This window comes from Lacerta agilis, chromosome 15, assembly GCF_009819535.1.
Source record: "Lacerta agilis isolate rLacAgi1 chromosome 15, rLacAgi1.pri, whole genome shotgun sequence".
Lineage (NCBI taxonomy): Eukaryota > Metazoa > Chordata > Lepidosauria > Squamata > Lacertidae > Lacerta > Lacerta agilis.
In genome coordinates, this window is record NC_046326.1 from 28,496,519 (window position 1) to 28,519,239 (window position 22,721).

General features: G+C 48.9%; 2 protein-coding genes across 2 annotated transcripts in view; both read right to left on the reverse strand.

Moving 5' to 3' along the window:
- Window positions 1-7,428, reverse strand: part of LOC117060346 (maestro heat-like repeat-containing protein family member 2A) — a 25,025-nt gene extending 17,597 nt beyond the window's left edge. Inside the window, exons 1-7 of the mRNA XM_033172559.1 lie at window positions 7,047-7,428; window positions 5,033-5,175; window positions 4,186-4,311; window positions 3,558-3,720; window positions 3,280-3,378; window positions 2,642-2,793; window positions 1,246-1,389 (exon numbers count right to left, since the gene is read on the reverse strand). Coding sequence (XP_033028450.1) covers window positions 1,246-1,389; window positions 2,642-2,793; window positions 3,280-3,378; window positions 3,558-3,720; window positions 4,186-4,311; window positions 5,033-5,175; window positions 7,047-7,077 — 858 coding nt within the window. The 5' untranslated portion in view covers window positions 7,078-7,428. The remainder of the gene's footprint in view (window positions 1-1,245; window positions 1,390-2,641; window positions 2,794-3,279; window positions 3,379-3,557; window positions 3,721-4,185; window positions 4,312-5,032; window positions 5,176-7,046) is intronic.
- A 3,111-nt stretch (window positions 7,429-10,539) lies between these two features.
- MKS1 (MKS transition zone complex subunit 1) lies at window positions 10,540-22,721 on the reverse strand. Its single transcript, XM_033171928.1, has 18 exons — window positions 22,586-22,721; window positions 21,468-21,586; window positions 20,647-20,714; window positions 20,100-20,255; window positions 19,674-19,771; window positions 19,416-19,544; window positions 18,944-19,048; window positions 18,102-18,210; window positions 17,755-17,811; window positions 17,569-17,611; window positions 16,970-17,032; window positions 16,341-16,411; window positions 14,834-14,903; window positions 14,080-14,187; window positions 12,941-13,074; window positions 12,464-12,546; window positions 11,274-11,371; window positions 10,540-10,736 (listed from the first exon to the last, which is right to left on the reverse strand). The coding sequence occupies exons 1-18, from the start codon at window positions 22,717-22,719 to the stop codon at window positions 10,642-10,644; spliced, it is 1,740 nt and encodes a 579-aa protein (XP_033027819.1). The 5' UTR covers window positions 22,720-22,721; the 3' UTR covers window positions 10,540-10,641.

The following is a 22,721-nucleotide window of genomic DNA, read 5'->3' on the forward strand; positions in this document are numbered from 1 at the left end:
ATCAGGATGCCAGAGATTATCACTCAGGGAGGGGGCTGCTGAGTAGCTGGAGGGGCAACCCCCCCCCCTTTGTTCCTGAGACAAAGAAATACTTGGTCAGTTGGGAGTCAAAATGGAGTGAGGCCTGTCTTCCTGTGCTGTTTTTCAGACATGTGGCCTTATTTGTTTTGGTACATTAATAACAATTATTATATATAAATAAAATACCTTAAAATTCTTACAACAGCCCTGTATGCCTGAAGGAGCGTCTCCCCCCCCCCCATAATTCAGCCCGGACACTGAGGTCCAGCTCCGAGGGCCTTCTGGCAGTTCCCTCCCTGCAAGAAGTGAGGGAAAGGGCCTTCTTGGCAGTGGTGCCCGCCCTGTGGAACGCCCTCCCTTCAGATGTCAAGGAAATAAAAAAGCAATCTGACTTTTAGAAGACATCTGAAGGCGTCCCTGTATAAGTAAGTTTTTAATGTTTGATGTTTTGCTGCGAATGTTTTAATGTGTTGAAAGCTGCCCAGGGCGGCTGGGGCAACCCAGTCAGACGGGTGGCATATTAGCAATAAATTATTAGTATTGTTATTAGCAAAAACACTATCTTCACAATCTGGGCTGAGTGTCGGGCCTAATGAGCACAACAGCTCATTCCACCCCCATCAGTTGCTAAGATGAAAGGTCCCTGGATCCCCGCAGCTGCCTAGGTCTCCTCCTCTCCAGGGTTTCTTGCAAGCAGTCGGAGACCACCCCCACATCCCCAAAATCACGGCAATATATATATTTTTAACAGATAAAATGTTGTTGTTGTTGTTCAGTCGTTCAGTTCAGTCGTGTCCGACTCTTCGTGACCCCATGGACCAGAGCACGCAGGCCACGCCTATCCTTCACTGCCTCTCGCAGTTTGGCCAAACTCATGTTAGTAGCTTCGAGAACACTGTCCAACCATCTCATCCTCTGTCGCCCCCTTCTCCTTGTGCCATCCATCTTTCCCAACATCAGGGTCTTTTCTAGGGAGTCTTCTCTTCTCATGAGGTGGCCAAAGTATTGGAGCCTCAACTTCAGGATCTGTCCTTCTAGTGAGCACTGATTTCTTTGAGAATGGATAGGTTTGATCTTCTTGCAGCCCATGGGACTCTCAAGAGTCTCCTCCAGCACCAGATAAAATGTATATACACCTAAATAGAGATAGACACAGCAGCCGAGCTCGGAGTGGCCTGCTCAAGTTCTGGGTGCCAGCGGGGAGCAGCAACCCTCAACTCTCACCTTTGTGACGAGGAAAGTCTCCGTGCTGCTATCATACTGGGCTAGGAGCAGAGAGATGTCGCTGTAGATCTGAGCCTGGAAGTCTGTCCTGGGCAGCAGGAGTCGCAGGATGGGGCTCAGAGTCTTCAAGACAGCCAGCTGGACCTTTGGGGGTTGGGAGGCAGCAGTCGTCACAAGACATATGGAGGCAAGATGGGAAACCCACCTTCCACACTGGTGACAGGGCAGGGTCCTCCCCCAGTCACTAAGGGCAGAGAGCTAGTTTAGGGAGGGGGGCAGCAAGAAACCACACATGTTTTTGGCCTGGGTCAGTTTGCTTGCCCAGTGAGATATCTGCCTGCAGAAAAAGGGTTGGTGCTGATTGGAGTGTGAGGTGCTATTTGACTGCTGGTGAGTGGGTGCAGCAGAGGGGTGAGGGTGGTCCAGAGCCACCCCCCCCCCCCTGTAAGAACAGGCTGTGCTCAAGTCCCACTCAAAGTCCCCGTTTTTTTTTAAATGATAGCATGTTGGATTAGAAGGGACCCCCCCACCCAAGGGTCACCCAGCCCAACCCCCTACAATGCTGGAATCAGTTAAATAATCCCTGACAGAAAACCCTGTAATGAAGGAGAGTCCACCATTTTCTGAGTATTAAAAAAACAAAAAACTAAGTTCTAAATTTAAGAGGTCACCTGCTGTGATCCTGTGATGCCAAGATGTTTTTGTGCCCCTTCTCAAGGCTCTCCAAAATCTGTCCATTTTTTAACTACAGTGCTACCTCGGTTCTCGAATGTAATCCATTCCAGAAGTCCTTTCAACTTCCAAAATGTTAAAAAAAAAAACAAGGCACGGCTTCCGATTGGCGCAGGTGCACTGGAAACAATAGCCAATAGCCGCGTCGGACGTTCGGCTTCTGAAAAACGTTCAAAAACCGGAACACTTACTTCTGGGTTTTCAGTGTTCGGGAGCTGAAATGTTCAAGTACCAAGGTGTTCAAGAACCAGGGTTCCACAGTATTTAAAAAAATAAAACAAACATTTTATTGACTAGGCCTGTGGTTCCTATGTTGTGATAGTATGGTGCTAAAAGTTTTTTCTGGTCTCCCAAGTCCTCTGCCCTACAAAACCCTTTTAATTATTTTTTTAATGTCCAGTGGCTTTGACCTGCAGCCTCTGCAACATTGATCACGTAGCCCTCGGTCTGAAAAAGACCAGTCACCTCTACTCTAGGCTGCAAAATCTTGCCACAGTAGAAAGTGTCCCTCTTCCATCCAAGGACCAGCAGCACAATCCCTGGGGAGACAGCAAACTCACCCGTGACCCCTCCCCAGATGGAGAGAGTCCCAGGAGAGGGTCCATCAAAGGCACCCAGCTGATCATTGGGGGGGGGGACTGACTGATTGCCCCTCGCCCCTCACCTGGGCATCGCATCCAGGGAGCCAAGTTCGGGTCATGCAGGAGTAGAGAGGCAGCAGGTAGGCAGAGAACTGCTGGACGCTGATGCGGGGGTAAGAGCTTCGCTCCCAGGTCCGCAGGTATATCCGGATTGCCCCACACATCTGCTCCAGGGCTTGGGAATGTGAATGTGAGACAGAGAAGGGGGTGGGGAGAGAGAAATGAAAGGTAGAGCATGTTAACCAAGGTGGAAGTTCTGCTTCCATAGTTAAACTGTGGAACTCACTCCCGCAAGAGGCTGTGATGGGCACCAATTTGGATGGCTTTAAAAGAGGAAAGGACAAATTCATGGAGGAAGAGAAGGCTATAGATGGCTCCTACCCAGAATGGGTATACTCTGCTGCCACAGATGCAGGCAGCAATGCTTCTGAAAGCTAATTGCTGGAGACCACAGGAGAGGAGGGTGCTCCTGTGCTCCGGTCCCGCTACCAGGCTTCTCTTAATGGGCATCTGGTTGGCCACTGTGATAATGGTGGGGATAACTCAGCCTCATATAACCAACATGCTTTTAACTCTCATTAATGCATGAAGAGGTTAAGACCATAGGGTAAGGTGTCCCAAGTTTGCAGAGCATCGCTTAAGGAGGCCCTGTGGGACCCACCTGTGCATAGAGCCCTGCGCCTCCGTCCATCCTCGATCCGGCGCATGGCGGTCTGCAGGGTGGTCAGGGTGATGCCCAGGAAAGGGACGCAGCTGTACACTGAGGAGAGATGGGCAAAGAAAGCAGGAAGTGCGCTTGATTGTACCCTGGGGTGGGGAATGAAACCTCCCCTGGGTTTTATCAAGGAGCTTCCCGGGACAGATCACGAGCCTTATTGGACTCTTGGCAATTTGGAGCGGGACAGGGGTGAAGACGGAACTTGCCTCTGGCCCTCATACCATTGCTGGCTGCGATCTTCCCCAGGGTCAGGAGAGTGAACTCATCTGGCGGGGCAAAGGGCTTGAGCTGGTGCTGGAGCTCCATCATTATGGGGTGGAAGTGATGGCAGGCAAAAGTGGCCAGAGTGCTGCTTGCCGCTGCCTGAAGCTCCCGGGGCACTTCCTGCTGAGAAGGCGGAAATGAGATTAGGAAGCACAAAGTCCAGTGGCCTGGCAGCAAAGGGAGACGGTGTGCCATAGTGGTTAGAGTGTCTGACTAGGAACCCTGGGAGACCAGGGTTCGAATCCTCACTCGGCCACGAAGCTCCTTGGGTGGCCTTGGGCCAGTCACTGCCTCTCAGCCTATCCTAAGTCACAGGGTTGTTGTGGGGTTTAAATGAGGAGGAGGGAGAACCATGTTTGTACATTTGAGCTCCTTGGTGGGGGGGGGATGGGGAATGGTGGGAGATAAATGCCATTGATAAAATAAAACAAAGGAGGCAGGATGAAAATCTCAGCCCGCCTTCCACATGGCTGGGAGCTCACAAAGCAGGGTTTGACCTCAGGATGTCTTAAAAGCAACAACAACCACCCAGAATTAACCGCCAAGCAGGGAGATGCCTCTGAGAGTCATCTGTGGTATCCTTACATCTGGGGATGCCCTCAGGTGCTTGGAGGCTGCAAGGATGAATTCGCCGGCAGGCTCCACCTCCAGGCCGTGCTCCATCATGGCCCGCAGACTGCGATAGATGGCCACCTTCTGCCAGGCAGAAGCCTGCAGGAAGAGAGAGTTTCTGAGCATGGAGGGAAGGACCTGTCCATTTAATCTCTATTATTTTACCCTGCCCATCTGACTGGGTTGCCCCAGCCACTCTGGGTGGCTTCCAACAAAAATACAGCATAAACATTGAAAGCTTCCCAAAGTAGGGTTACCTTCAGATGCCTGCAAAAACTTACAGGTGAAACTCGAAAAATTAGAATATCGTGGAAAAGTCCATTTATGTAAGCAATTGTTTTCATTAGCTACTGGAGTTTAATATATGAGATAGACTCCTGACATGCAAAGCGAGATATGTCAAGCCTTTGCTTGTTATAATTGTGATGATTATGGCGTAGAGCTGATGAAAACCCCAAAGTTGAAATTGTGAATTTGGGGTTCTCATCAGCTGTACGCCATAATCATCACAATTATAACAAACAAAAGCTTGACATATCTCACTTTGCATGTCATGAGTCTATCTCATCTATTAGTTTCACCTTTTAAGTTGAATTACTGAAAGAAACGAAACTTTTCACGATATTCAAATTTTTCGAGTTTCACCTTATATAGTTGTTTAACTCTTTGTCAACTGGTGCTGGTGCTCTCTAGAGGTTTTGGTCTACAATTCTCAGGCTGGGGCTGATGGAATTTGTGGTCCTAAATCTTTGAAGGGCACTTGAGGTGGGGGGTACCGGTCTTGGAAAATGGTCTAAGTTAGAGAAGCAGTTTTTCCTACCTCGTCCTGCTGGAGCATCATCACGAGAACCGGTATCACGGCAGCTGGCTGGCTGCGAGCCGCCTTCACAATGCAGAGGACGACCTCCTTCTGGGATGCGGCCTCTGGGAGTTGCAGGAGGTGGCTGATGGAGTGGAGGTGACCTGAGTAAAGGACAAGAATCACGATAGCTTGCCCAACGTTCTGCAGGGAGGTGGCAGTTCCGAAGGCCTGAGCAGCTTCAAGGTTCTAGACCTCGTTGCCACCAAGCAATGAGCGAAGTCTGTGTGAAAACTGTCTGCTCCCTTTTAAAGGAACAAGGGGAAAGTTGAGTGCCATTTACAGCTGGGGCCGTACAGATGTTGATGAGCTGCATCTCTTGTCAGGTCTAACAGCCAGCCTGGCCAACGGCCAGGGATGATGGGAGCTGGAGTCCAATCAAATGTTCACAGTGGAACAGACTATCTCGGAAGGCGGACTCTCCTTCATTGGAGGTTTTTCAATTAAGGTTGGACGGTCACCCGAGGGTTTATTTAGCTGTGATCCCTGCATTGAAGGGGGTTGGACTAGATGACCCTTGGGGTCTCTACAATTCTAGGATTCTATGCTGACGACCAAACACGAAGCACTCCTGATTTACAGTGCTCATCATAACTGTTTGCCTCTTCCTGCAGTGAGCAGAAAAACGCTACATTTGTTCAAGCAGGGGGGTGGTGACCCCTTTTTTGACCCAAAGGGGCATGTTCCCCTTGTCTGCTCCTTTGGAGGCCACTTGGGAGTTGAAATATACTCGGAGTCCAGTGTGAATTTCATGCTCTTTATTCAGCTCATAGTAGTGAGGAATGCAGTTTCCCCAAAACGTTTGCTTTATATACACTATTTACACAATGGGCCCCACGTGATTGGCTAATTCTGGGATACTCCTGTATGCCAATCGGAGTGTGGAATTACTTCCACCTGGAGCTGGATTGGGTGGCTCCTGCGGACCAATCAGACTGCTGCACTCTCAATCGTATTGTTCTGGGACCAATCAGACTGCTGCAATCTCAATCCTATTGTTCTGGGACCAGTCAGACTGCTGCAATCTCAATCCTATTGTTCTGGGACCAGTCAGACTGCTGCAATCTCAATCTTATTGTTCTAGGACCAATCAGACTGCTGCATTTTGGATCCTATTCAACTCAGTACATAACAGGAGTCATATTCTAGAGGGCGCCAGGGTGCCGAAGGCAGGATGAAAGAGCCACATAAGAGGAGCAGAAGGGGTAAATGAGAAGGACCTCTACAAGTGTTCATATCAGGCTATGACCTGGGAGACGAGGGTTCAAATCCCCATGCAGCCATGAAGCTCACTGGGTGATTTTGGGGCCAGTTTCTGTCTCTCAGTCTAACTTCCCTCTCAGGGTTAGGGAAAGACATAGGAAGAACCAGTGGTTGTATTCTGTTGCAACTTTTAAACACCCACTGAAAACATTTTTATTCTGTCAGGCTTATGCAAGCAATTAAGAGCACATCTCCTGCAATGGTTTATTGATGCTTGTTTTAAACTTTTCCCCTTCTCCGTTGTTTTTATTCAGCCCCTGCAAGCATAGCCATGCTCCCATCAGCCCCTGCACCACATAGGCTCTATTAGTTGGGGCTGCTGGGTGTTGTAGTCCAAACCATATGGAGCGCACCGTGTTGACAAAGTCTGATTTAGGGATAACTTGCCAACTGTACTATTTATTTTGCTGGGAAATAGTGCAAGATCAACATATCTTTTTAAGGTGCAATCAAAGCAGTGATCTTTGGGAATGATGTATGGCGAGTGGCATCCCTACAGAATGCAAAGGGAACAAAACGATTCTTGCATTGCAGGGGGTAAGACCAGATGACCCTCTGGGGTCCGTTCCAACTCTACAATTCCATGAAAGGCAAAAAGTTGCATTGGATCCCTTGGAAGTTGTGAAGGAAGTTGCAGTGGCCCTGAATTACTATATTTATACTTTAAAAAAAGGGGGGGGGAAAGCTTTCACAAACTGCCCAAATCCCTTACCTTCACTGGATGATTCTCCCTCGTCAGTCATGCCCTTATATGCCTTTTGCTCTGTGTTTTCTGTCCCAAGATGGAATTTTCAACAATTGCAACTAGCCCTTACAAACACACACAGGTTATGGATGTTGAGACTCCCAATACATATTTCCAAGACCATGCAATACCTCACCAGCAGCCCCATGGAAGCCGGAAGCCATCAACTGGCACACCTGGTGTCAGCCCCATTGGAGTCTCAAGGCATCTGGGAAGGGGCAGGCATACTCCCCTCCCCTCCAAAGAAGCCCCAGGTTATCCAAGTGACAGGGAGATGTTTCCTTTCCCTCTCTTGTAAATCTAGGACTCAGGGCTATCCAGTGAAGCCGGATATTGGAGGTTTGGAACAGGCAAAAGAAAGCCCATGCACCACGATGTTAAACTGTGGAACTCCCTACCACAGGAGACAGTGATGGCCATCAACTTGGATGGATTTAAAAGAGAGCTGGACAAATTCATGGAGAAGGTTATCAATGACTACTAGCCATGATGGTTGTATTCTACCTCCAAGCACCAGATACTAAATAATACCAGCTCTTCTGCTCGGGCATCTGATTGGCTACTGCGAGAACAGGATGCTGGACTAGATGGGCCCCCATTGGCTGATCCTGCAGGGTTCTTCGTATGTTCACAGATTATTAACAGAAGCTAAGGGCAGAAATTGACCCCTGGCCACTGGCACAGATCAACTTATATGGGGACACCCTGCTTGTGTGTACTGGGGGGACGGCACCCAAACTGGAAATAGAAAGGTCTACATTCAAATGGTCCCATAGCACAGCAAAGGTCTCTTGTGGTGGAGGAGGGGAGGGACAGAGGAATAAATCAAGTCACTTTTTCTTGCAAAGATTTAAGCTGAAGAGTGAAATTGCTATCTATTTATTGGATAAAGGTATTGAGGGGATGCTCATCAAATTTGCAGACACCAAACTGGGAGGGGTAACCAATGCTGCTGAGGACAGAATCAGGATTCAATTTGACTGTAACAGATTTGAGAACTGGGCCAAAACTAACAAAATAGATTTCAATAGGGGAAAATGTAATGTTCTGCACAGCCAGGCAGAACCAGCTGCACAAATAGAAGATGAAGGATATCTGGATTGCCAGTAGTACATAAAAGGATCTAGGGGGTCTTAGTGGACCAAAAGCTTAACATGAGTCAACAGTTTGATGCAGCAGCAGCAACAAAAAGCTAATGCTAATCTAGGCTGCATCAACAGAAATATAGTGTCCAGGTCAAGGGAAGTAATAGTACCACTCTATTCTGCCTTGGTCAGAGCACATCTGGAGTACTGTGTCCAATTCTGGGCACCACAATTTAAGAAGGGTGTTGACAAGCTGGAACATGTGCAGAGGAGGGCAACCAAGACGATCAGTGGTTTGGAAATCAGGTCTTCTGAGGAATGGTTGAAGGAGCTGGGTATATTTAGCCTGGTACAGAGGAGACTGAAAGGAGATATGATAGCCATCTTCAAAAATCTAAAGGGCTGTCACATGGAGGATGGAGCAAGCTTGTTTTCTCCTGCTCTGGAGGCTAGGACCCGAATCAATGGCTTCAAGTTACAAGAAAGGAGATTCCAACTAAGCATCAGGAATAACTTTCTGATGGTAAGGGCTGTTTGACAGTAGAACAGACTCACATGACAGGTTTTTAAGCGGAGGTAGGGTGGTCATCTGTCATATATGATCTAGTTGAGATTCCTGCATTGCAAGGATTTGGACTAGGTGATCCCCGGGGTCCCTTCCAACTCTACAATTCGGTGATTCTGTTATCTATCTACCTATCTAGCCATCACCAGTTAATCAATATGCGCAAAATCAATTCACACATCCCAGATTGGAGATGCTGCTCATCTTAATGCTGACTGGTGGATTGCTCAAGGAATCAAGTCCCAGGGATGGCAAACTGGTGGATTTCCTCACTGCAAAAGAATGAACTAGGCTCCCTCCCTCTCCATGAAAGGGGCCTCGAGATCCCCTCCAGCTCACTTTGTATTGGGCTGGGTGCTTGCTTCTGAGAGAGAGAAGGAAGCTGGGAGTGAAGGTGAGCCGGCAGGAAAAGTGTCCTCAAGTGACAAGCTCAGGGTGGCCTTGGCTCACGGAACAGAAACACCCAGGAGGGCTCTGTGACATCACTGAGACGGTCTGCTCAGAGTAACCCATCCCTGGGAAGAGCATCCTGGGGGCAGCATGGGGAAATGGGTATGGCACCCCAGAAAAGGGCAGACCCCTCCTCTCCTACTTACATGGTTCCATGAAACAGGATCCTGGATTTGGAGCTGACTGGAGGCTCCAGAGTTCATACTAGATCTGGGATAGCAAAGAGGATTGGGATTGCAGACCAGCAAAAATGTCCAAATGGAAGGGAGATGGTTTTATTGAGAAAACTCTGGGTTTCAGTACCTTAGTGCAGTTTAATCTGTTCTTTTGTCATTAGAAAACAAAGAAGCCACTTCTGCACACAGTTCTGCTACAATATAAAATATTATTGCATTGCCACCATGGCTTTAAAGTAGCTTCACCCCAACATGGTGCCTCTCTGGATGCTTTGGACTCCAACTCCCATCAGCCCCTGCTGTGATGGTGATACTCCCATCAAACCCCAACCAACCTGGCTGGAGCTGATGGGAGTCCAGTGACCCCTGGAGGGCGTCAGGTTGGGGAAGGCCTGCTTTCAATTGTCCCCTGCCCCAGACATTCAGAACAATAATATTAACAAAATATTATATACACAGGCTGGCAACTGGAAGAGAATAAAATATATTCCCCCCACCCTTAACACTAAAACTGGCCTTGCTTATGATCAGACCAAACAACAAGAGGTTGTTTCAGGGTTGGGATTTCTGCAGGGCTCTGAAGAAGGACCACCAGAGATGCTACCACAAAGTGCGAAGAATGGAGCCTAACAGAATGGCTCTCTCGGCCCCTTGCAGAAGTCACCCCCAAAGAGGAGAAGGACCATGATCTTGGCCAGCTCCTCAGACAGAGCCTGTTTCTTTCGCAGTTGTCAATTTTGGCTTGCAAAGTTTTTGCGGCTGGGCTTGACGGTGGCGGGTTTTGAGCGGGTTGGACTAGATGATCCTCTGGGTCCCTTCCAACTACCATTCTGTGAGCAGGGCTTCCTCTGACGCTGCTGCTGCTGCGGCTGAGTTCGATTCTGATCTTCAAGGCATGGATGAAACAACTCCGCTTTTGCAAGGGGGGGGGCGGTGCTGTGTGCCCTGTCCTGAGAATTCCCGCCCATCCTGAGAGTTAAATGGAGGGGTGGAGAAGTCCTGCTGGTGATCGCTGGATGAGGAGATGTGGCTTTACTTGGATGCATTTTGTGGATGCCTCAAGGAGGGATTCAGGGCTAGAGTGCAAGTAAGCCACAGGACACGCCCCCCAGACAAGCAGAGCCCCCCCCCGCCCCTGCTGCCACTGCCTGGGCTCAGGAGTCACTCAACACAAAGAAAGCTCAGTGGTGAGGCAAAGCGGGGCGGAGCTGCTCACAGACTCCTCCTTCCACAAGGGAGTGGGAGGAGCCAGGGCTGCCATTAGGAGTCACCCGAGACTTCTTTCCTCACAGCTGGAGGTTGGAGGCGGAAGTGTGGATCAAGTCCTGGGGGAGGCTCTCTCGGGCCTCCTGCATCCGGTGCCGGGCCCTCTGGAAAGCCTCTGCAAAATTGAAAAGATGGAGAGCGGAGAAGGAGCGTGTTCAGTCTGGGCATCTGGCTTGTCCCCCACCTGCAACTCTAGACTAGTCAGGCTCTACACTTTGTGACCCATCATTCCATGCAAAGGAAATTCAAATGGTGCAATCAGAAAATAAACAAACCTAAATAAAAAAAGGATAGCCATATATTCTACTACTTTGGGGTATTTTTAACTTAATCATTTGAAGATACAATGCAATCGCCACCCTCTCTCTTTCTCTCTCCTCAGAAGAAATCCCAACTGAGTTCAATGGGACTTACTCCCAGGGAAGCGTGTAGAGGACTGCAGCCTCAGGGCTTCAAAAGCACATTACCCGCCTGAGAAGGAAAGAGCTACAGCTGAGTGGCAGGGGGTTGAACGAGATGCCCCCTGGGGGTCTTCCAACTCCATGATTCTATAAATAGGGCTATTTAGCATGGAAACTGGACTGGGGTTCCCCCCCACAACCCCAGTGCAAAGGAACACCCCAACACTTGCGCCCCCACTCTCCCTCCTTACCCAGGACATTGTAGAGAGAGCCTTGCTGGCCGTAGGTGCCCAGCCGGTCCAGGACACTCTGCATGCGCTTCCTCATGGAGCTTGAGTCCAGGAAGGCTCTGGTGGAAGAGGAGGGTCAGAACAAGTATGAACACCCCACCCAACACCTTGTGCATCTTGAAGGTTCTTAAGAAGGGAGATCTCATAACTGCCTTGGAGCAGCATGTGAGGGGGTGAATGCCAATGGAGATAAGTGCCAAGAGGAAGAGTTGTGGGTGGCATGTGGCTGTTCCTGCACTCCTAAATAATAATAATCATGATAATGATAATGATTATGATGATGATGATATCAGCAGCAGCAGCATCCTACATTTCCTACAAGGAGCTTTATCCTCACAACAACCTTGCAAGGTAGGTTAGGCTGAGGGGCAATGACTGACTCCCAAAGTCACCCAGTGAGCTTCATGGCCAAGTGGGGATTCAAACCTTGGTCTCCTTGGTCCTAGTCTGACACTCTAACTGCTACACCACACTGGCTCTAAATGCCAACCTCGTACCCTCCTGAAGCTGTGCAGTCAGAAGTGCTGAAGTAAGAGCCAACTGCCTGCCTGGGCAGCTTTTGTACACAGGCTCTATCTTGTTCTTTGCCTGATAGGCAGCCCAAAGGTTGGATGGAGAGGGCGCCACTGTGGTGGGCAGAATGGCCTCACCTTGGTCTGATCCAGCAGGGCCAGACAGAGAGGCCCAGAGGGCGCGGTAGGAGGTGGAGGGTTGGAATACGGTCTGGGAGAGACCAGGGTTCCAATCCCCACTCAGGCAGGAAGCTCACAGGGTGACCTTGGGCCAACTGCTGCCTCCCTTAGCCTAACCTACCCCACAGGGTTATTGTAGGGGATTAAATGAGAAAGGGGAGGAGAACCATGTATGCCACCTTGAACTCTCCAGAGAAAAAGACTGGGATAGAAGTGCAATAACTAAACAAGCATCAGGGAGAACTTTCTGACTTGGAGAGCTGTTCAACAGTGGAACGTACAACCTCAGAAGGTTGTGGACCTTCACATGAGGTTTTTGAACAGGAATTCTCGAGCTGTGATTTCTGTATTGCAGGGGGTGGAGCTGGATAACCCTCGGGGGTCCCTCCCAGCTCTACAGTTCTAGAATTCTATGAAATACCTAAATAATCTGGGGCAGCACCCACACCCGTGGCTTACTTGGACTGTTGCAGGCAGTTCAGCCGGAAGGTGACGCTTCCTGTCGTCTCGGTGCGGAAGCCAAACCGGCTCAGGCGCTCACCCTGCAGGGAGAATGAGCCCCAGGTCAGGGCAAGTCTTGGTAGCCCCTCCGTCCCAACCCCCCACCCAGAAGGCCTCCTCCTCATGCCTTCCTCAAGGATCCAGCCAACCCTTAAGTGGGATGGCCTCAGGCAATGACACAGGAGCATACAAAGAGCCTAGCAGCCGGCAGCTGGGTCAGGCTGCTACTGTGCACTGGTTCTGCATGTGGGCTCCCCATTGGGGCATCTGGTTGGCGACTATGAGAAGAGGATGCTGGACTAGATGGGCCCACATTGGCCTGATCAGGCAGGTTCTTCTTATATTCTCATGAATGCTGTCGTCATGGCTAGTAGGAAATGCTATACTGTGTTGGTGGGGAGAAATACCGACTTATTTCCAAGTGCGGTTACTCACCGTAAAGGTTCCAGGCACTCTGGCATAGGTCATGTCCTCCAGCTCCGGTGACCCCCCAATGAAAAACCTCTGCAGTTCCGAGAAGGTTCCCAGCTCCATGGGACGCCAAGTGGATGCTGTAATGGTGTGAGCCCCTGTGCCAGCAGATTTGGGAGTGGTCAAGAGGTTATTTGGTCCCTCAAAAGGGCACGGGCCAGTCAGCAAACACACACATGCACACATGTGCAGTACCAACCACTGAGAGCATTGCCACAAGGAACTAGGGCACGGAGCCCAGCCACATGCCACTACTGCGATGCAGCAGTTAAAGAGTGCTGGGCTACGATATGGAAGAGACCAGGGTTTAAATTCCAGCTCAGCAATATACAGGTGTAACCCACTGGGGGATCTCGGGTCAGGCACTGCCTCTCTCACTTCACAAGGTGGTTGTGAGGAAAACAACGTATGCCACCTGAAGCTCCTTGGAGGAAAGGTGGGATAGAAATGGGAGCAACTAAGTCATGCACAAAGACAATGGGCAACTGAAGCCGTCTGGTACCAAAGTTAGACAAAAGGGCAGCTTTGCCCAGGACCGCCTGTTCTGACTAGCAGCAGCTCTCTTGGGTTTCTTCAAGCCAGCCTTTGAGCAATCTGATGCCCTCCAGATCATTTCTTCCCAAAGGGGATAGTACCACCCACTAGGGAGGTGGGATTACTGGGGGGGGGCAGCGCTAAGAGGCAAGGGAGTGACAGGGGAACGCGAGAGGTATAAATTACGGTCAGATTTTGAAAAGCTGATAGCACTGGATCAAGTTCATCAGTTTTGTTGAACTAAATAAACTATAGAGTTTCAACTGGATGCTGAATAAATGTGCAGTTAATTGCTTCTGTTTTGAATCTTATTGTGTTATTATCTTCTTTAGCGGGCCGTGTAAATTGCTTTTCTATTTTTTTTATAGGGTAGGGGGCCCTGGGAATGAGCTTATGGGACCATGGGGGCAGTGGCCTGAAAAAGTTTGGGAACCACTGCTCCAGATGTTTTAGATACCCAACTCCCATCTGCCCCAGCTTGGCTTCAGTCGGGAGCATGGCAAACAGCTGGCATCAAAACCAGCTCGTTGGGAGGCCCCCCACTTCACCCCCCCCATGTGCCTTCTTACCTGGCACATCCGGCAGGACCACAAACCCGTATCCTTCAACGCGATACCTTTGCCAGTAGTCCAAGGAGAGGACCTCAAAGTAGAGGACAGGCCACTGGGGGAGGGGGCCTGTGGGAGAAGGGGGGCAAGGAGTATGATGAGGCCGGCGACCCACTCCTCCTCCTCCTCTCATAGAATTGTTGTGTTGGAAAGGACCCCCAAGGATCATCTAGTCCAACCCCTTGCAAGGCAGGAATTGCCGCTATCCCGCCTCCCCCCCCCATGGGAACTCATGACAGCTTACACAAATTAAAACAACACAGATAAAATGCAAAAGGCTGAAAAATGACGATCGGTTAAAAGTAATGAAACATGAATAAAACTAAAACAATATAAAACACTAAATATATTGAAATGCAGATGATTCTGTAATTTCTGGTCTAAGTGATGTTCCTGACCACTGAGCTGGTGCTCGGATGCTGAAGGGCAGATCCCCTCCAGGAGTCAAGGGTAACACTCACCCTCAAGTGCGCAAAGTGGTGAGGCATTCTGGTGTCAACAGCAACCCCCACCCTCACTACTTTGCACATGTGTCAACAGCTGAGAAGCCCTTCTGACATCCTTCGGCACAAGACCAGCTGAAACTGTGCTCCAATTTTTTCCAAGAGGGCTTTCACCACGAGAAGGACTTGAGGGGCACCACATCTCCTCCATCTATTGCCTCTGGACGCTGCTTGGCAGTGCCACAGAGCTGGCATGTGAGGGAATGACTCACCTTCCAACTCGTCTTCCTGGGAGAAGAAGACCTCCAGGGTGAAAGGGAAGGAGAAAAAGGCCACGTTCTCCTGGAAAGAGAGAAGGGAAACTCACCTCTTGTGCAAGGCGGCAAGGAAACAAGAATCTGTGATGAGGTGTGTGTGTGTGTGTGTGTGTGTGTGTGTGGAATGGGTGTTGGTTCTTAGACAGGCACACCTGAAAGAGGGTCAAGGGATTTGTCTACATTCCGCAGTGAAATGAAAGAATGTCAGAAGAGCCTTTTGGAAAAGGACCACTACAGCCACCGGTGAGACTGCTATATGCACAAAGATGGAAAGATACAGCCCTACCCACTATAGAAGGATGGCTGATAAAATTATTGGATCTGGCTGAGATGGCAATGTTAACATGTTTAATTAGAGAAAAATCATGACTAACATTTGTTAAGGATTGGAAATTTCTTATGGACTTTTTGCATGAAAGAGAAAATGAATTTGTAATAGCGGGTTTGAAGATTGAAAAAAACAACACCTTGTTTATAGAAGCTAGAATCGTTGGGTTTTAAGGGATGAATATAATATGTAGCAGGACAGAAAGCTGGAAGTCCTTTTACTCTTTTATATTTTTCTGTTGTTTTTCCTTTTCTTTCCCTTTCTATTTTTTAAGGTTTCTCCTTTTCTTGTTTCTTCTTCTTTCTGACTTTGTTCTTTTTTAGGCCAAAGTAGCTGTCTTCTCTTGTGGTCAACCAGATGGTCCAGTGGGAAATCCACAAGCAGGATTTAAGCACAGGAGTCCTCTCTCTCCCCTCCTGTGGCTTCAAGCCACTGGGATTCAGAAGCATTGCTACCTTTGACTCTGGAGGCAGAGCACAGCAGTCATGGTTAGTAGCCATTGATAGTCCTCTCCTCCATGAATCTGCCTAATCCTTTTAAAGCCACCTGGGTTGGTAGCCATCACTGCCACTGCGGCAGCAGGATGCCTCTGAATGCAAGGTGCTGGGAATCACAAGTGGGGAATCACACAGGATCACATTTCTCCCTTACAGGGGAATTGCTGTTGCACTCCCTTTGGGGAATATGGCTGGTCACTGTGAGGACAGGAGACTGGACTGGATGGGCCCCCATGAGCCTGATCTACCCCTCTTCTTCTCACACTCTTATTCACGTAAGAATATGAAACCTGACTAAGAACCAGGGGCCCAAAGCAATGGTGCTTTTCTCTCCAGCTTAAAGGGCTCGAAACTTAGGACCATCTCCACTGCAAGTCCTACTCAGAGTAGACCCATGGGAAATGATGGGCATGGCCAACTTGGGTCCACTGGTTTCAATGGGTCTACAACCCTTAGTTTCAAGACACCAGGATTCTCAGGAACCCAAATTCCCCAGAAAGTCCTGCGTCCCCTGAAGTCTTGGAGCCGCTTACTCCAGAGAGTTGAAGAAAAGATGTCTCTGGGGGAGGACCAGATGGCAAAGCCTGGCCAGGATTGTGCTGAGACTCAGCCCCCCAGCTGTGCCCCATTCACTTACCCTGCCAAGGGTCTTGGCAGTGCAGGTCTGTGTCACGCCAGAGAGCTGCTGGGATGGGGGGCATGACCAGCCTAGAAGGAAGGAAGAGGGTCAGTGCTGCAAAAAACAGCTCCACTCCAGAATAGCTGCACAATGAGCTCTTGGGCACAGCAGATTAGAAACGCACAAACACACACCACATTCTCTCTTTAGGTCAGGGTGGGGAGTCTCAGACCCAGGAAGCTCTGAATTTCAATAGCACTGCTTTGCTCACTCCTGGAGCATTTTGCCTGGCTGGAATCTGTGTTCCCTGACGATGCCTCTTGCATACCTGGATGGCAAATGAGGGTGTGGTTTGCATAGTCTACAGTACAAGGGTAAGAACCCCCCCCCAAAAAAGGTGCCATGCATCTGTGTGGAATGTGGCACCAGATTTGGGGAAGGCCAGACAAAACAGCAGAAGTTAGGGTCAGTAGAGAGAGGCAGACAGGCTTTAGGCAGCCTGCAACAGTGCCCCCTGTACTCTCAAAGGCTGGGGGTCCAGGCCCCCGCTCAGCTTTCAGCTGGCTCTGGTTGGGCAGCTGTGGCCCATGCCATGGATGATGCCACCCTACTTCCTCCCATCCCACAACCACTTCCTGTTCACTTACAGCTGGGCAGCTCCAGGAAGAAGTGGATGTAGAGGTTGTTGTACTCATAGCCCTGAGCTGAAACTGAAGGAAAGGTGGTGACAGATTGTGGCTTCCTCCCAAGCCAGTATAAACATCACTGTATTCCTTTTTTCTGAACTATGTGGTGGTAAAGCTTAATGTTTCCTTGTTCAATATTTTCTGCAAAGTTACATACATGCAAATGTGAACGTCTAGTCTGATTTTTGGCCCGTTAGCTTGCACTGTGCTCTGGAAGCATATGAAAGATTTATGCTAGTGCAACTGGAATTTCCCACCCCCACTCTATGCTATACCAAAGTCTGTTCTGGAGGTTTTGTGGAATCTTCAGATTTAAAGGGCACACGCAGGGGATGGAATCATAGAACTACAGAGTTGGAAGTGACCAACTCTAGTCAAATGCCCTGCAATGCAGGAATCACACCTGTAGTGGGAATGTTGTCTATATTGGTGGGGTGGGTGCAAGGGAAGGATGAGCATATTCAGGGGCAGCCCACCATCCCCCTTGGCCCATGAGGAGGGACCCTCCCCACTCCACCCCCAAGGAACACCTCTGAAACATGGGGAATTGAAAGCCTTACCAATTTCACCATTAACGAAGAGTCGGAGAGCACCAGGGAGGGTCTGCAAGGGAGGGAGGGGAAAGAGAGAGAGCTCACTGGAAGGGGGGCTTAATTCCCAAAGCTTGCTTGCAGCATTGCATTTCCGAGCCCCTCTGGAAACAGGACCAGACGACTGACCCACCAGGGCAAGTAAAAGTCACTCACCATCTCAAAGTCAGAGCCCACAAGTCCACTGAGGTACTCCTTATGCCGGCTGTACAACTAAAGAAAGAAGCATGAAGTCAGAAAGGAGGGTGAGCAAACCTGGACAGTGGGGGGGGGGCTTCCAACCCCACCCTACCTTCGTTCTGGGAGTCAGGAACTTAAATAGCATGGAAACACTTCCTTGGGGTAATAGTGGGTGGATTCTGTTGAAGCCACAGGGTCAATCACCATATTTTATTTATGTGGGGTTGTCGCCAACAAAGTAGGAGGAGGCAGCAGGTTGAGGAAAGCTGACCTATGCCAATGTACCCCACTCCCCGCCACCCAGAGCCAAAGGTGGTGCTTACATCCTTGAAGACACGCTGCTCTCGTTCTTGCTCCTCCGGCTTGACGGGGGCCGAGGCATTCTCCAGGGTGAACTTCCATATTTCCCGCTTCTCCCCTTCCAGCTCGATCCTTTATGGGTCCCCAAATCAAGGCAACCAAAGCTCAGAGAAGACCCAGAGTAACTGCCCCTCCCCCTCCCACCTTTACTCCCTGCCCCTGCAAAGACGAAGAAGGTAGAGAGGCCGAGGATTGGCTAGGAGTCTTAAAATCATACAGTTGGAAAGTACTTCTAAGGGTAATTTAGTCCAACTCCCTGCAATGCAGGAATCATAGCGAAAGAAACCCTGACAGGTGGCCATCCAACCTCTCTTTAAAAACCTCCAATGAATCATAGAATCATATAATTCCATCTTCCAAGGCTGTGGTTTTGTTTTTTAAAATATTACTACTAGTAGTAATTAACACAGACCAAAGGAAAAAAGTGTAAAGAAACACTTGTAATGCTCAAAACGGCATAAGTTTGAACATCATCATCAAAATTACTGTTCCAAAACATTATAAAAATATTCATTTCACCAAAAAATCTTAGGTTGGTTTATATGTATTCTTTTGCAATAAACTAGCTTAGTCATAATTACTATAGACCAAATTTTCCAAATCCATTGGGATATAGTAGGAGATATGCTCCCCCCCCCCATTTTTAGCTATTGTAATCTTTGCAACAGTTATAAGGTTAAACACTATTTCTTGATCATTTTTCAGAATAACATCATATTTTGTATTTCTTTATATTTTATAATATGATGGTTGGGGGACTATAACAAACATCCAGTTGATTGATTGACAGGCCTGTGCTGCTCACCTGTAAGGGCCTTTTGTGTCTGTGAAGTCTGGCTTGACGGTGATGACTCCGTTGCTGTCCACCTGGATTGTACAGAGGACGTGCTCATGCTCCCGGCAACCAAGTCTGCGGGGAAGAGGTCAGGGTGAAAAGCAGGCCCCGGCAGAGCCTGGCAGCACAGGGCACTATGGTGCAGCAAGGATGGTGTGACATGAAGTAGCCCCTTTTTGGAACTGTGGAACCTGAGCCCTGGACAATAGATTACCGCTTCTAATATTGGTGGGGGAAGGGAGCGTTTTGGTTTTTGTGTTGTTGGTTTATTCTTGTTTTTAGTATATATTTTGTGTTTTTATTTTGTATTTTCATGTTCTGAACTGCCATGAGATCTATGGCCCACACCAAGGTGAACTGCTGGTTTAGTGCTGAGCTCCAAACCAGACCCAATAGCGAGAGATGGGGCCAAGAGGGCTCCAACCCACAAGTGCCAACTTACTTGCCATGAGGTCCCAAATCCCCCATAATGTACATGGTCTGCACGGGGGTGTTGATGACATGGTTGTTCTTGATGAATTCTTCCGAGGGTTCCCAGGTGACAAGTCGGGTTTTCAGGATGCTCCCTTCCCTGCCAAGAGGCACACAGGAGACAGTTACCCACAAGGAAGCAGGCCCCCTTCTGCTTTAGTTTGAACGCACCATGATGGATCCAATATCAGGGCCTACCAAACCCAGAGGCATGGCTGACCCGACACACCTCGGCCTCCGCTCCTGCCTCCTCCTCCTCACATTTGCCATCCGCTCTGCCAGGTACGAAGGGACTTCTGTGACAGATGTGGTGACCCTCTGGCTGTGCTGGAACACAGGGAGGCAGCCGGTCACTTTTAAGAATATCAAGAGAGCTCTGTAGTTGGACCTGGTCAAAGGGGGCCCATCCACTGTCTGGCATCCTGTTCTCACAGAGGCCAACCAGATAGCTCCCCCTCTTGTAATGCTAGAATTTGGGGACATCCAATGAAGCTGAATATGGGTTATAAACTAGATTCCCTGGCCCATTGCTTCCCATTTGCAGGAGGTGGACAGTTCTTTCCCTCCCACCACCCAGGACACCCGAGAGGAATCTATACCCCATGCCAAGGGCTATTCCATCCCATCTCCACCCTCCTGGAAGGCCAGCGGGTACCTCCTCCAAGTTGGTGAAGCGGTCATGGTCTGTGTAGGTGAAGATCCGACGGTTCTTCCGACCCCCAGACTCTTCTAGCTTCAGCACGTCCTGGTGGTACTGCTGGTCGAGAGGGCTTTGGCAGGCAGACTTGTTCTGATAGAGATCGACCTCAAACTGGGGAAAGCACAGAAAAAACTCAAGTGGTAGTGCAGCAGAGAGCAGACCCATCCCCCACCCCAAAATTATCCCTTTTTAAAAAATCTCAATTTATTTGGGCACAAATAAAATGAAAATGCACACTGTCAATAAAAATTCAGAGACAAAACGCAAAAATGAAATAGTAAATGAAAAATTAAGAACCAATAAATGCCTGGACAAGGCATAAATTTTTATCAGGTGTCTCTGTTGCGAGGATAAATGAAATGAGAATTCCAAGGGATTCTGAGATGTCCTAAAGTATCATGCAGCTGTAGAGTTGGAAGGGACCCAAAGCATCATCTGGTCTAATCTCTGCAATGCAGAAATGCAATGCTTTGCGACCTGGAAGACTCCCTCGTCCATTCACCTGACTGAAGAGTTTCTCTTGCCAGCCGATCACGGCCTCCTCTTTCTCCTCATCAGGACAATGGTTACCTGGAACACAGAAGGACAGGAGACAGTTGGGTACAGACTCTGCAACACTAAAAGACTGATTTCTTACAAATGTGGAACGGGTATTGTGTGCCACCCGTTAAGATTGAAGTTCCATACATTGAAGCAGTTGAGTGGGCATATATGACGTAAGGCGATCTTGTAAGTAAACAGGTTCAGGGTTTTATATACGAACAGAAACACCTTGAACTTGGACCAGTAGCAGAATGGCAACCAATCCAGATCTCTAGGCACAGCTGCTCTAGGCCAACAAGACCTCACTCCTATCAGCAATCAAGCTGCAGCATTATACACTAACTGCAGCTTCCGAATCAAGCACAAGGGAAACTCCACATGGAGCACACATAGTTGTTGACACAACTGCTCAACGTGCTTGACCTAACTCCCAGAATTCTTTGCTTTGGCTTCTTGTCATCTAGAGCATCTGAACTGACACAGCAATTCTGACTGCCCTGCGGAGGAAACTCTAATACCTTCTGTTGGTCATACTTCAAATCCCACTCGAAAATTCATCAAACTCATATTTCTTTAAATAAGTCCAAAAAGGGCTTTTCTTTCCTGTACGCAGCAGGAGTCAGACAAGGTGCGAATGCTCAAATAAGCCAACTTGAACCGCAGTACAATAGGTAAGAGACCTTAATGTCTACACTTAGCCAGAAAAGCAACACGACGGCATGAGATATTGCAGTGAAGGTCCATCAGCTGAGCAGCCAGAAGAAACGGAAGCCCACTCACTTGCTGTGTTGTGGGTGCCGAGGTTGGCCAAGCTGATGAGCTGCTGTCCTGACTGGCTGAAAGGCAGGTGCAACTGCTGCAGCAGGAGGCTGGTGGAGGTCACGCGCTGGATCTGAACTCTGTAGAGGCAGAAAGCAATATCTGGAGCATGAGAAGAAGAGTGTAAGCCTTAAGTACCGAGTCATCTGCAGAGCCACTGCTGCCAGTCAGTGTAGACCCTACTGAGCTACATGGACTATTGGTCTGGCTTGGTATAAGGCAGAAATAGGCTCTTTATTCAGACTCTTGAGGGCTGCACTCTTAGTTTATCTTTATGGGAAGGGCTTTCTGTGTCCCACGTTCAATCCCCAACAGCATATCCAGATACAGCTAGGAAATCCTCTCAGCCTGAAAACCTCGCAGAGCTGCTGCCAGTCAGGGTTGACACTACTGGGCTAGATGAGCCATTGGTCTGACTCGGTATAAGGCAGCTTCTCTTGTTCCCATGTTTCCTATTGTTATTATTTATAAGTCACTTTCCTCATAAAAATTACTCAAAGCAACTTAGAATCATGGGAGAATTATCTAGTCCAACCCCTGGCAAAATGCAGGAATCAACAAACACACAAATGCTTTGAGGCTTCCTCTTTTTTTAATGAAGCGCTATATAAACAAGCAGATAAATACTGGGAGCAATGGCAATAAATTAAGAGAAACTTAAAACAACCGCACCAATCAAAGCAGATCCTGCCCCACAGAAAAGAGGCCACAATTTTTTTATTTTTTTATTTTTAAAAAACCCTTCAAACTAAGGGAAGCTTTTCTCCTAATGAGTTTGCTAGTTTTCAAGCTTGCATAAGACTCTTTGGGGCAGGAAGATCTGCAAGTGGAGTGATGGGAGTGTTGTTCTCCCCCCCACCCCCTAAAATTGATATCGAGGATTATGGATTTGCTTTGATTGCCCGAGTAACTGATTGACAGGTGATACTGATTGATCACTGTGGGTGATACTGATTCATCGATGGGGTGGTGGATTAGCTTAGCTGGAGAGAGAGGAAGTGGAGGGGCGAGGTTTTTTTGGAGGGGAGGGGGCGATAAAATGGCGAAGTGTGGCAGAGAAGGGGCGAGAATGTACCGACCTGACGCGCAAGTTGCTGATGGGGTCCCGGGAACGATAGACTGCCCCGCCTGGGTCCTCGTTCCACACGGCCTCCGCCATGGTCTGAGGGGGTTTTGGAGAGGCTTCGGCGTCTCCGCTAGGCCGCGTTTCCATGG